At 42.8% G+C, this 13,986-nt stretch overlaps 1 protein-coding gene across 1 annotated transcript; it reads left to right on the top strand.

Moving 5' to 3' along the window:
• Positions 1-5,663: 5,663 nt before the first annotated feature.
• Cln5 (CLN5 intracellular trafficking protein) lies at positions 5,664-13,032 on the top strand. Its single transcript, XM_074043203.1, has 4 exons — positions 5,664-5,851; positions 7,954-8,119; positions 8,833-9,058; positions 11,574-13,032. Exons 1-4 carry the CDS (start codon positions 5,679-5,681, stop codon positions 12,083-12,085), a joined length of 1,077 nt encoding a protein of 358 aa, XP_073899304.1. The 5' UTR covers positions 5,664-5,678; the 3' UTR covers positions 12,086-13,032.
• The last annotated feature ends 954 nt before the right edge of the window (positions 13,033-13,986 follow it).

Genomic DNA, 13,986 nt, shown 5'->3' with positions numbered 1-13,986 from the left:
TACTGCAAGAGGTACTTAAACTACTTTTATTGAAAAGCATAGACTCCTTACTCATAAATTAGCTGGCAGCAGGAGAAAAGCATGGCATCTGTCCTCCATGTTGTGTGTCTCTGCACTAAGCGTTCTCTTTGCAGTCACTAAGCAATCACCTTGGATTCCAGAAAGTACAGAGCTGATATACTTATGACAAGGAACATAAGGAACAACAGAGCCTTGCAGGACAAACCACCCCTACAAATGAGGACAATTGTCTAAAATGATGAGGCTGCACCCTGGAGCAGGAGTAATCATGTCTGGGAATCAGATTGCTCCCCTCAAGTGATAATATCTCCAGAAGCCTTCTTGGAGCCCTCAGACTGAGATAATGGTCAACTGGAACACACCTGTGACAGGAACTGTTGACTATACATACCTTCGTCCCCTGTCCCCAGTTCTTTTGTCTATTTAACCTATAACTCGTGTCTGCACCCTGAAGATGGCTGAAAATGAGCTGAGTGCTTACTCTGCCTCTTCCCGTGGCATGTCCCGAGGCGTGTAACAAACCTCCTTTCTCTGCCTTCACCATGCCTCTTTATTTGGCATATAGGGATGAATAGCTAGACCTGGCATGTGGAATCCCAGGACTATGGGCCTTACGTCTAAAACTCCAGTTTCAGTACTGGGGTCTGAACTCAGGGCCTTTACCTTGCTAGGCAGGCTCTCTACTTCCTGAGCCAAACCCCCAGCTCTCCATCAGGTATTTGAAGGAAATGTATTGTTTTATTATTAAAGGTTGAAATCTTCACTCTTCAGGAAATACACCTCTTCTTCCACTGGATCTTTAGATTATTCACCCCATCTTCTTCCAGGAGAAATTATTTGTATCCTTATGCACCAGGCGCTGAGCAAAGTCCTGATCTACTTGCGAGAGGAATCTGCCTTTAGCCTGGAGGCTGGGTGCTTGACATTAGGTTATGGACAGAAGATATTTACATGGACTAACACTGCCAGTAACACCCTCATTGGAAAAGAGAAGTATATGTGACATACACGGCAAGCAGGGGAAAGAGCAGTTGCTTGTGCAAACACATTTGTCCCCACAGACATCATTAAGTAAAGGAGTGACAGTGCATTCTAGAACCAGAATTATCCAATTCAGGACCTGAGTGCTGAGCATCAACTCTGACTCCCCCATCACTGCCTTGTGTGACACGGAGAAGGTGGCTTGATAGCTCTGTGCCTAGCTTTCCTCAATCTGGAAGCAGAAGGCAGCACCTTCTTCTTTCACAGGGTTGTTGGAGGGTTCAGTACAGTAAGTGTCAGCTGGTCAAAACCTTGATGCTAGTGTATTTCTGCTCACTGGATGGTTCGTGCCACTTCATTTCCTTCATGTACATGGTTACAAACAAAATTTCAGGATTTGGGAAGAAGTTCACTGGTACAATACTTGCCTATCATGTGTGAAACCCTGGGTTCAATGCCCAGCACACATGTAACTGGGACCACAAAAGGGAAAAGCTGTTTGTACGGCCAGCTTGCCTGCCGGCCTGTTTACACTGCTTACTGATTAAACTGACTTTTCCTTTGTGTACATGATGGAGAAGCCAAGGTTAACTCCCTTTGCTCTTCATTTGGACTAGGCAGCTCTCTACCCCTTGACTCCTACCAAACACCAGAGCAGTCAACCTGCCAGCCAAGACATACAGCTTCAGAGAAGTGGCATCTGACACCTGGAGAGTCAAGGCCAGCAGCCATGGTGAACACGCACCTGGTCACGCAGTTGAGCTGAACCCCCAACTTCCCTTTAGGAGGCAGACATCTCTCAAAAGTGGGACAACAGAACTTTGAGAGGGTGACTCTCCCTGTCCTCCTCTTTGACAAATAATAAATCTTATTCCCTTTTCCTCAAAACCTGGCTCTCATTATTTGTAAATTGTGAATTGGCATTAAGGCTACATACACACATATCATATATAAGCATATTACCAGTTTATTAATATCTTACACATATACATATTTGTGTATTTATACATATCATATGTAAATATCTTACCTGAACAAAAGCTAGAACCAGCCTCACAGCTACCATGATTTGTGTCCAGCATCCTAGCTCCAGGCCTAAAGTTAGATTTCTTCTTGAAAGTATTTGCAGAGTTTTATCATATATACATTATATGTAACACACATAGACACACACACATATGTATGTGTGTGTATACATACATCACATATATATGACAATAAATTAACTTAAAAATCCAGTTGGTTTTCATTAGTGATTCATAAACAGGCAGCATCCCATCCAAAATATAAAAGGCTCCGTTGAGTATGGTTTTTGTAATATAACTTGCACAGGAACAAGGAAATGAATACAAAAGTGGATTTGTTATCATAAAAGGTTTAAGCAGAGGGGACTTCCTTATTATTCTAGCTCACCTTGAATGAGCCCTTTTTGATTGGTTGCTGTGAATCTCTTATGGGGAGAAGGTTCCCTTTTTTATTTAAAGTTTTACTTTGTTTACACAAAAAAATTAGCAGAAGTGACTCCATTTTTTTGTTTGCTCTGTTGGGACTTATTATTGGAGCTCAGTTCAAAACAGTGGCCTCCTATATTTTTATTTGTTTTATATATTTATTTTTGTTTTTCAGGTTTTTTTGAAAAAGGTTCTCTATCTGTTGTCCAGGCTGGGATTCCAGGCATGTGCAACCATACCTAGTTCATACATTTTATTTAAGTGTGAAGAAAAGAGAAATTTTTGTTCTGAAACCGATTTTCTTGAAAATATTAAAAAATTGTTCACAACAGAAGTAAAAAATATGTCCAATAATCACAAGATTAAAGAACTATCTGAAATATTCAATGCAACTAGTAAAAAAATTGTAAATCCAAAATTATTTGATTTGGTGTTGGGGCTTGTTTTTAAGTATCATGTATTATGTATATGCTCCCTTTCTAATTCTTCCTTATGTGAATATTATAATTTCTAACTTTATTAAATTTATACTTAAACTGTGCTTTGAAACTTATCTTTGACCTAAAATGAATTATGCTGTAGGCAGGTAGAACTGTTAATAAGTCTGAAAATAGGACCTACATATAATTGGTGTATCTGGTTAGGCCGAGTAAGCATCTATAAAACAGGTAAGGCTGCCCACACCTCATAAACTTTTGGGGAGATTGTGTTCACTTTTTCTGGTTGACATCAAGATTTTCTTAACCTCTTGCATTAAAATTGGTATGGCAAGTCAGTGTGTGAGGGCAGGGGCTCTTACCTTTCTTTGTGGTTTATGGAAACCTTTGGCCACTTGGCAAAGCCCCTTCTCAGAACAATGGTTTCTGTGATGCCCAGAGAAGTATAAGTAAGGAAGTAAAAATTAGCTTGAACTAATGAAAAATTAGTTCAAAATCGGATTAAAATTTCCCCTGCTGGTTCATCATCTGGAATAAAAGACAGATAAAAGCAGCCTCTAAATTAGCAGAAAACAGTGTTTCTCCCAAACCATAGTAGATTGTAAAGTGTCTAACAACCTTTCTTATTCATTGAGAAACTTTGTTCTTTAGAACTACAGACTTAGATTTTTCTGTTTGAAGTTATATCAGTAAGAAAGAAGTATCCTAACTTTGCCTGGAGAATCTCAGAGAATCAGCCTGTCTAACCCCCAGAAGGACACAAAGCTTCTGATATGGGGTTTCTGGAGTAGAAATTCCATCTCTATTGTAACTTCTGTTGTTTGCAGGAAGTAGGGCCCCAGGTCCTCTTTGTAGTCTAGATGTGTATGTGCTGACATGCAGCCTTGCTTGGCTCTGAGCAGCCTTTAAAACACTGCTCATTTAAATTTCACCTCAAATCCAGCTTTCCCCAGAGTCTCATGATAACACTATCTTTTCATTTGTTGGGGAAGATGTCCTGCTATTCCTCTGGTGTTCAATCTCTCGCACTGCAGTGGCCTAATAAACCTAATTTTGTCAGACTATAGTGATGTTCCTGGTAGCCTTAGGCAAGGTAGGAAAAGACCCAAGGAGAAAAATAAGATTAAAATTCAGTTCTGTGGGCTTTAAAAGCCACAGACTAGAAAGAAGTAACCAAGCAACAATACTCCGCAAGCATCATTAGCCTGTGGTGCTGGGCATGGCCAAGAGGAATGTCACAGAGGGGAGAACCACATCAGCAGGGATGGAAGTCTGTTAGGGCCCATGCGAGGAAACAGGTTCTCACTAGGAAAGCTCCCTGCACAAAGTGGAGACTTCTGACCCAAGAGGGAGGTGCCCCCTGCTGGCCAAGGTCACCCTGAACTCCTTTTTTGCCCCCCTGGGAAGTCCAGAGCCTGATGGGAAGTTCCAAGGTGGCCCTATAGTTTATGGTATCTTTAAAGGTTTTGTGCCTGGACCTGTGTCTTCAGTCCTTTTGAAGCAATGCTCAAGAGTGGATCCACACTGGTGCTCGACTAAGATATTGCATCTCAGCTTTCCTGGCTCAGATGCTTCCCCTCTCATCTTGGGTGGGTCTTTGGAGAAGCCAAAGCTGTGGTCTTTTGAATGGGGTAATAGTATATGGAGAACTAGGAGAGTCAGCTAAGGCTTAGACAAGTGGATAATCAAACTCGTGCCCTGCCTGAATCTCCCCAACCTGGTGGAGAAAGAGAAAGTGAGAGGAAGGGAGAGAGGGAAGGAGGAGGGGGGAGAGAGAGAGATTGCAAGGAATACTGATTCTGATCCGTCTAAAAAGAGCCTGGCAGACCAGCCCCCAGAATATACACACCGCACTTGTGTTGGTGTGGTGGTCCCCTCTGATCACAGGGGCCACCATGCTTGCTCCAACAGTTTACAATTGTTATGATTCACAAGTGTCCTGGATAAAATTAAGGAGGTGGAAAGTCCTGGTGGGAGAGCCCTGGAGGCTGCTCTCTTGTTAAACAGACCACCGACTGTAGGTGACAAGGCCATTAATGTACTATTTACAGGCATAAGTCAACACGTGTGCAGGAGCCAGCTGGGAGGCCAGTGTGTCTCATCAGAAGCAGGGCGGGTGATCGCATCATTTTCCTGAGGTGGCTGAAAGGTTAGAGAAAAGAAGGCCATACAGAATCTTCTCAATAAAGTAGCAGATCCAACAGAGAAGGCGGGGAGAGGGGGTTACTCAACAGCACTTGGACGGCAGCATGGACGAGTACATATTGTTAGTGCTGACCACTGTTTCCAGTGGCTCAGTCCTGGTTAGGACGAGTCATTTCCCCCTTGTCAAGTTCCTCCGTCTTTCTTCTTCATGACACTAAAGACTCTTTCCCTCAAATGATGGACCTAGTGCCGGGTTCTGGAGAATGCAAAGGAGGCGGGACTTCGGTTAGTTTTGTTTCGATGGTGGGGATGGCAGCGAGGCCGGGGAGGGTCCGGGGCTGCGGTGATCCTGGCACTGAGACGTGAGGCCGGAGAAACCCGGACGGCGGCCCGGACGCTGTCTGCGGAGCCCACCCGGTCGCCCTGGGCGGGCAGAAACTTTGGTGGCCGCCCCCGCGCCGGCGCGGGGAGGAGCGGAGCAGACCGCGCCCGGCAACCCGCGGGGCTGCGCGCGCTCACGCGGCGTCACGCGCTCGGAGGCGTCACGCGCGGGCACGGGCACCCGCCGACGACTCGGGACAGCGGCGGCGCGCACGCTCGGTTGGCGGAGCCTCCGCCGGCGCCGGAAGCAGCGGAGCCGCCCATGGCCGGGGCAGGGAGCGCGGGACCGGAGGCCGGGGGCCGGCGGGGCGCGGGCGCGGCTCCCGGGCACGCGCCCTGGAGCTGGGCCCTGGCGGGGCTGTGGCTGGCAGCGACCCTGGGCTGCGTCCAGGGCTCGGGCGGCCGCGCGCGGCGCCACTGGCCCGTGCCCTACAAGTGAGTGCGGCGGCGCGCGGGGCGGCGGGCGGCGCGGGAGTTTGAGTCCGCGTCACGCGCAGGCGGCGCGCGGCGACACTCGGAGCGCAGCTTAGAACAAAGTTGGGGACTCGGGAGTCGCAGCCGCTCTTGGCGCGTCGCCCTGGGACCTTTGTCGTTCTCGGGGTGACTGGTGATAATTTACACAAGTGACTTTCAGATGCAAGTAACTGACACCCTGAATAGTTTTAAACACTTTTTAGAAATTGCATTATTATTTCATGATTTCATGCTCTGTCATTGGTTGTTACTGCCTTCTATTTGGCACAATTTATGGGGTGATTAGCTCGCCAGAACGCCCCAGTTTTAGTACTTTTGGGAATCTCCTTCCTTAGATCTGGGCAAACCCGGGAAGGCCGGTCACCTTGTTCCTCCAGTTCGTTCAGCCTGGAGGAGGAAGGCTGGTCAAAAATTGAGGATGTAGGCTGCGAACTTGTGCAGCTGATCACACCCTGTGACCGTAGGAAATGGCTAAACTAGGAGAAAGAAGACGGTGTCAGGCAGGGGAACGACCAGCAGCTTTTGAAAACACACAGCTGCTGGTTCAGCTTGACACAGTGAGTTGAAAGGTAGGATAACCTGACGGGCAGGAGATAAAATCCGTCTCCACTGGATCATTAGCTCTGTGATCTTGGTAAAGTTCCCAGTAACTCTATGCTGACATGCTCTGAGTCAGCACATAGGGGTGCTGGTAGCACTACTGGGGGTCTTTGGATCAACTTTAGTGAATAACAGTTGTCAAACCTAAATATTCATGTATTCAGCTCATGGAATGTTTTTGTTCGATGTATGTGAGAGAGGTTTGCACTTGAAACTGGTTTTTCTTGCAAATATAAATACAGTGTTTAGAAGTAAGACTTAAATACCCAACAAAACAAGAAACAGATGGTTAAGTCCAAAACTATTTGATTTAATACAGGGCAAAGAGTTGACTATGACATCTGTGTCCTGAAAACTTTCAGCAATTAAGTGTGTGCCCCGTTCCATTCCCTCAGTAATATTAAGGTCATATTTCAGTTATGCTTTTAGAATTACCTTTACAGGAGATTTTGCTGTGAAACCTACATGTAATCATGTATTTGTTTAAACTAAGTAAGTACCTAAATTAAAATAGAAGTTGTTTTGTTTTCATGTGCTAGGGTTGTAATAAAATCCATCTGGCTGGAGCCTTCAGGATCTTAATATTCTTAGAGGAGTGAAGCTGCTTCTTACCCTTCCTTCTCTTGGAGTGCCACATGTAGAAATGACCACTGTCTGTGGAGCTCCATTCAGCTGTAGCCCATTCTGATCCTATTACTGTGGCCTTCTCAGGGTTGCTTTTCTTGTCTGAATTCTTGCAGTCACCCCAACAGATCTCATTCTGAATTTGGCCTCTTCCCACTGCCTTCTAACCCGTAAAATAAGGTTTACTTTAGCCAGGCAGGCACATCAGATCTGCTTCTGAAAATCCTCTAAGCTTACTCAGGGACTCTCTGTTCCCAGTTGTGGGGAGCCAGAATTCTGTCTAGTCTTCCATCCTACTGGAGACCATTCACATGGGTCTTCTTACGATACTTAATGTTTTCTCTCTTTTTCTCTCCTAACTGTCTTCTCAAGTACTTTAAACCTAAGCCAGGTCATGGTCTGTCTGTGCCCTCCCCTGCCCCGCCTACCAAATGAAAATAATTGCTGCCCATAGGACTTTAGTTCCTTAATTTAGCACTTACCACAGTGCACTTCATGACTTGCTTCATGTCTTCCCAGCCTCCTTCCAAGGCTCTATGAGGAAGGGAAGAGTATACTCCTTCTACAGAAAGTAGATACTCAATAGATATTAGTTGAATGAATGTTGGTTAACTCTTAAGTAAACAAAAATGTATTCTGCTTTAATCGTTTGCCAGTAAAGGCATGAAAGTGTGTTCACAGGACAGCAAATAAAGTATGTTCTTATATTTATTCATCATGACCTAAACTTTGAATGTTTTCCCTAAAAATATTGCTAAAATGAGAATTTGGGTTCTAAGATGTGTGGGAAGAACCAAATTCCCATTAGAATCTAAGTTGATGATTCTCTTTCCTATTAGACGTTTTTCCTTCCGTCCAGAGCCAGATCCTTATTGTCAAGCTAAGTACACCTTCTGTCCCACTGGCTCACCCTTCCCAGTTATGAAGGGCAATGATGTCGTTGAAGTCTTTCGACTCCAAGCGCCAGTTTGGGAATTTAAATATGGAGACCTCCTAGGACACTTGGTAAGGCTGCATCTTGATCTGCTAACTTTGGTTAATTAAAGGATTTAATTATTAAGTTGATTTGAGCAAGTAATCATTATTCAAAAGGCTACTTTTAAATTACATTTTAAATGATCAATCAAAAATAGCTGGGTTTGGTGGCTCATACCTGTAACCAAAGCACTCAGGAGAGTTCCAGGCCAGCTAAGCTATAGAACAAGACACTGTCTCAGTATATACATATATGATCAGTAACAAATGCACTTGATATAATCCCTTTCATATAAATCCAAACTCAAGTGCTATACCCAGGTCCTGAGAAATAAGAAGAGAGGAGGCCTGGAAGAAAGGGCAAGGTAGGCAGGAATCACTTCCTGGGCCCCAGGCCCTGCTGGGACACTTTCCTTGTTTAGCACATTGCCCTGTGAGATGGGTGGAGCTCCTTCCTGAGACAGGCATGGTGGCATCTCACACGTATTCTAAGCTATAAAAAAATGACCTGTGCACGTAGCACACATTCTGGCTAACTAAGATAAGCTGTTGTTGCCAAAATCAGAGTGAATGAGGGCTTGGAGTTTGAGGGGCCACAGGTGGACACTGGATAGTGACAAGAGGAGCAGCTGAATAGTTTTTCTACTTGGTATGCATTTGTGGTACACCTTGCTTTCTCAAGTTAGGTGACCTGGGCCCATGGTTACTCCACAGATGTTTTCGCACATGCTCTTTCTCTACAGAAAACTATGCATGATGCAGTCGGATTCAGAAGTACATTAACTGGCAGGAACTACACCATGGAATGGTATGAGCTTTTCCAGCTTGGCAACTGTACGTTTCCCCACCTCCGACCTGAACTGAATGCCCCTTTCTGGTGCAATCAAGGAGCTGCCTGCTTTTTTGAAGGAATTGATGATAACCACTGGAAGGAAAATGGGACATTAGCTCTAGTAGCAACCATATCAGGTAAGTATCGTAAATGTGGCAGTATTTGACAATAGCATCAATATACAAATGAAGAAATTACTTTCAGTGAGACATTTGAGTCACGTTCTGCCTCTTAGAGGTCATTTATAGAATGTTCTGAACCCCAACTGGTTCTTATGCAGAGCTCCAGCTGTTGGTTATGAGTAACTTATCTCCTGCCCTGTTTGTCCCATGCTAAAAATGAATGAAATAAAATACTTTCTGTAATTAAATTGGACTTTCTAAATAAAATAGGAATGGTGAATTAATAAAGTACCTGATTAAAGGACCTATTAACTATATGTGGAAGAAATTAGTGGTGATAAATGAAAACATTTTTATATTGAGTAATAATACTATTAGTACTACTATTTACATGGACTTCCTCCGAACCTAGCCCTGAGTGATAGATCTAGATATCTGTCACATCATTTATCATCACAACTCCATGCAGTCAGTACTACTTTCCCCATTGAACATATGGGAAACTGAGGCACAGAGCATTAAAGTTACACAGCCTAGAGGTGGAACTCCACCCCAGCTTTGGTACTTTGCCTCCCAAAGTGTTTATGATGTTATATACTTGAGGATCTTTGAGCAATTTATATATTTTATCTCTGAGATTTTCTGTTCTTTTGAATGTACTGGAAAATTGCCAGCACACTTGGAGTTTTGCACTCACTGCATTACTGGTTAGTGATGAAGGAGGTCAGCAGAACTTTCATCAGTAGCTCATTTGTGACCTTGATCCGGTTTCACTTTACTGGCCTATTGCCTGCTTTGTAGAATACTATCATTGCATTTTAGAAGTAAAGGCTCGCCATACCACTTACATAGTATTATATTATAAATTGCTATTCTCCCCCAAATGGCAACACCTGAAATAAAAGCACCGTTTGTGATAATAATTATTCTGGGAATTCCAGGACTTGAAATGATTAGGCTTTCTACTTATATAGCTTTTTGTAAATAATTTTAAGGTGTGCTAACTCATAATTCTGTTGGGAGGATAAGAAACCCTTTGTCATTTACAAGTAAGTAGGTGAGGCTCAGCCAAGTAACAAGTCTGATCTATCTCTCAAGGTCACAGCTGGATGTAGCAAAACCAAGACTGAGGCTTTTTAAATGCAATCTGGGGAGCTGGCAGTGTGGCTCCACTTGCTAGGTAGAGAGAGCACTTGCCTAGCAAGTGTGGGGCCTTGAGTTCAAACCTCAGCACCACAGAAAAAAAAATAATCTGAAGATCTTTTGACTAATCACACCATCCTACTTTCTAATAGATATGCCCCAAACTATCCCAAGAACACAAAAATCACCTCTTTTAACAATGCTCAGTAAAATAAGTAGCTTCTTTCATTCCAAGCCCATTCTCCACTTCAACCTGCATCATTACCTGAAACTTTTCCCCTGACGTAGTTTATCACATCAACACCTGAGCGCTGTTTTCTATAAAACAGTTGGTAACACGCCAGTACTTAAACCTTTTAACTAGTCCATCTGACCACTTCTGTGACCTTTTCATGTTACAACATAGTGTTTTGAAGTCCTGCAGTGGCTTATCTTGTAAGTTCAGCCCTGGCTTTTTGAAGTTGACCACTAAGAACAGTTGCCCCCAACTCTAAGAAAATAGGCAGTCAGTTTTAATTCCCTAAAATTGGCAATGACATCACTCAGGTTGGAGTAACCAAAGAAAGGTTTGCATACAGTGACAAAATGAAATGTTGGGGCCTACCTCTCTTGGGCATTACAAGAGCCCAGATGAGGGTCATAACCATACAGAGTGGGGTGGTTTTTTAAATGTTTGGAAAGATTCTTCTGATCTGGTACAAAGTAGTATCAAAAGAGAGTGTTAGCCATCCTGGAGACTGGGCGTCAATGAAGTTGGCCTAGACCTTTTCCAGTATGGTTGATTCACTGGAGGAATTTGTGGGGGGGTTTGGAGGTCAACAGCAGCAACCCACAGGTACGGTACAGAGAGAAAAGGAAATTAGCAAAGGGTGGGGATGGTGCTCCTTGTAGCTTTACGACAACCTTCTAGAGCAGCTGCTCTTTAGGCATATGTTCTGTATGCATCTTACGCTTTGTAACAGAAAAGCTCAAGCTTTTACCCTCTTCAGTTTTTCTTACACTATCTTTATCCATTCACATTTTCCTCTTCCACAATTCCTTCCTTGCTTGCCTTTTTTTTCTCTTTTCCTCTGAGAATCCAAGATTTGTTGAGTAGAATAAAGAGCTGCTGCATTTTTATAATCTCACTTTTGACTGCAGCTTAAGTGATTATAGAATTAGAAAGACTTCTCTTTATAAACTTGTATTATCTAATGTTTGTAATTCAGCAAGACCTTGAAGAATGAAATAAAAATTGCCTGAGCTTGAGTGGTTGTTGTGAGATGCAGGTTTGGAAATTGAAAACCTCTCTCTTATTCATGTACAGTATTAATCAGTTCAAAAGAACTAACATGATTGATATTCACGTAAATGATTTTTTGTTGTTGCTTTTTTTTTTTTTAACTAGGAAACACCTTTAACAAGATGGCAAATTGGGTGAAACAGGATAATGAAACAGGGATTTATTATGAGACGTGGACTGTCCAAGCCAGCCCAGGAAAAGGGATGGAGACATGGTTTGAGTCCTATGACTGTTCAAAATTTGTATTAAGGACATATGAGAAGTTGGCTGAACTTGGAGCAGAGTTCAAGAAGATAGAAACTAATTATACAAGAATATTTCTTTACAGTGGAGAACCTACTTATTTGGGAAATGAAACCTCTATTTTTGGGCCAACAGGAAACAAGACTCTTGCTTTAGATATAAAAAAATTTTATTACCCCTTCAAACCACATTTGTCAACTAAAGAATTTCTATGGAGTCTCCTGCAAATCTTTGACTCAGTGATTATGCACAGACAATTCTACTTGTTTTATAATTTTGAATACTGGTTTTTACCTATGAAATTCCCTTTTATTAAAATAACATATGAAGAAATCCCGTTACCTAACAGACACAAAACGCTTCCTGATTTATAAAAACCTTAATTCTATTTCTTTCTCCCACCACCCGCACCTCAGTTTTTCAGGGGGTAATTGTGAATTTTTGGATTTCTTAGCCTTTCTTCCCTTAGTTTCTTGCCTCTAAAATGACTGTTGTAAAGATTGAAGTCATGTATGTTCATCATAGGAAAATCACAGGGAATGCACAGTAACATATCAGGACTGTAATAATTAATCAGAGAACGAAGGGTCACTCTTGATCTTGCCTAATGCACATTATAGGCCGACCTTTCCTGGGTTGTAATCAGCTAGACTTTGAGCTGACAGTGTATGCTTCAGTGGTTCCTCAACTATCTGGGGCATAGAAGTGCCTAGCTGCAGTCATGGCTGGGAGAACAGGTACTTCTGACTCCCACCCTGCTTCCAGTAGCTCTAATGCAGCCAGTGCAGTGGAAGAGGGTGCACCTCCCAGAGAGGACAGGTTTTTGTCAGGGTCCTGCATTTTATGACAAGTGGAACATGTTTTTCCTCTTCATGGAAAACACCAGTAAGATGATGGAGTGGAGATCAGAGAAAACAATCTATTTAATATGTAAATGGACCAATTATTCACTTGTAGCTAATACTTGAGTGCTTCCTAAGAGGTTAGTACATTATCATTGAGCTTTCACAAAGAGCCTAATCAGGTATTGTTTACCTGATCCAAATGAGTAAATTGGGGCTTAGCAAGGTTAAGTGACCTTTCCACAGCTACCCAGCTAGTAGTAATGGACTCAGATTTTTATCTCAGGTTCTGCTGACTCAATCGGATGCACAGTATGTTTTTTGGAGCCACTGAAATTGTGGTCCTTGGACCAGTGCCTGTCTGCTAAATATTACCTATCTACAAGAAATACAGATATTGATAGGAAGCATTTAGAACTTTTAAAGCATTTTGTTGAGTAATGTGTTTCTGTTGAATCTAATAAATACTGGGGCTTGTATTTTGTCTTTATTTCATTTGTCTAACAATTCATTTTTATTCTGTTTTTCAAAAGTGTAGGCCCCACAACATCCTAAAATAAAAACCAAGTGACACGGATAGCTTGAGCACTGCAATACACCATTCTGCCGCCTGCACAGGGGTAAAGTCATCCTGAAGTACATGAAGAACTTTCTACCTACCGCTGCCTCCTGCTCAGCTCATCTGCTTACATTAATGGTGCCTAAGCCATTGTTAATGGTGCCTCTAACCTACTGTCTTAGAGTATGTCACAAGACAACTGGGTCTTTACATTAGCACCACCTAGTGGCTAAACTTGCACAACATGAACTTCTAACTCTGGGAAGTTACTCTGGAGTTCTAGAATGCATTGAAGTGACAAGCCAAGTTTCTTGTACTAAGTTTGTGTCAACTGCAAATCACAGAGCTTGGCTCCATACTAAAGATAAGTGAGGACATCTGTACATGGCAGTTGGCTTTTAAAACAAGATTCTAATAGAATTTAAAAGCATTCAAGATTTTTCATTGTTCTTAAAATATCAAATGAAATTCTGTGAAAGTATTATATAGCTTCAGGTGGCTGCAGCATTTACAGACCTGTCAAGCTCAGAAGATGAAGTAGAAGTTGGAAGCAGGTGTCACTCAAGTGGTAGAACACCTGCCTAGCAAGTGCAAGACCCTGAGTACAAACCCTAGCACTGCAAAGGGAAAGAGATGATTCAAGAACATGCTTTCCAAGGGAGTTGGGAAACAAGCATGGGCAGGAATCTGCTAATTAAATTTTGCTGCTCTTAGTGTAACTTATTAATGTATAAATTTTCCTCTAAGAGAACTGTTATTGTGGAGTTTGAATATTAGGGCTTTAGAATAAATACATCCTCACCAGGCACCGTGGCTCGTGCCTGTAATCCTAGCTACCTGGGAGGGTGAAATTGAGGATCACAGTTCAAGGCCA

The sequence above is a fragment of the Castor canadensis genome, chromosome 10 (assembly GCF_047511655.1).
Source record: "Castor canadensis chromosome 10, mCasCan1.hap1v2, whole genome shotgun sequence".
NCBI classification, from domain to species: Eukaryota; Metazoa; Chordata; class Mammalia; order Rodentia; family Castoridae; genus Castor; species Castor canadensis.
Note: the sequence above shows the minus strand (reverse complement) of the source record. Positions and strands in the feature narration are given on the sequence as shown.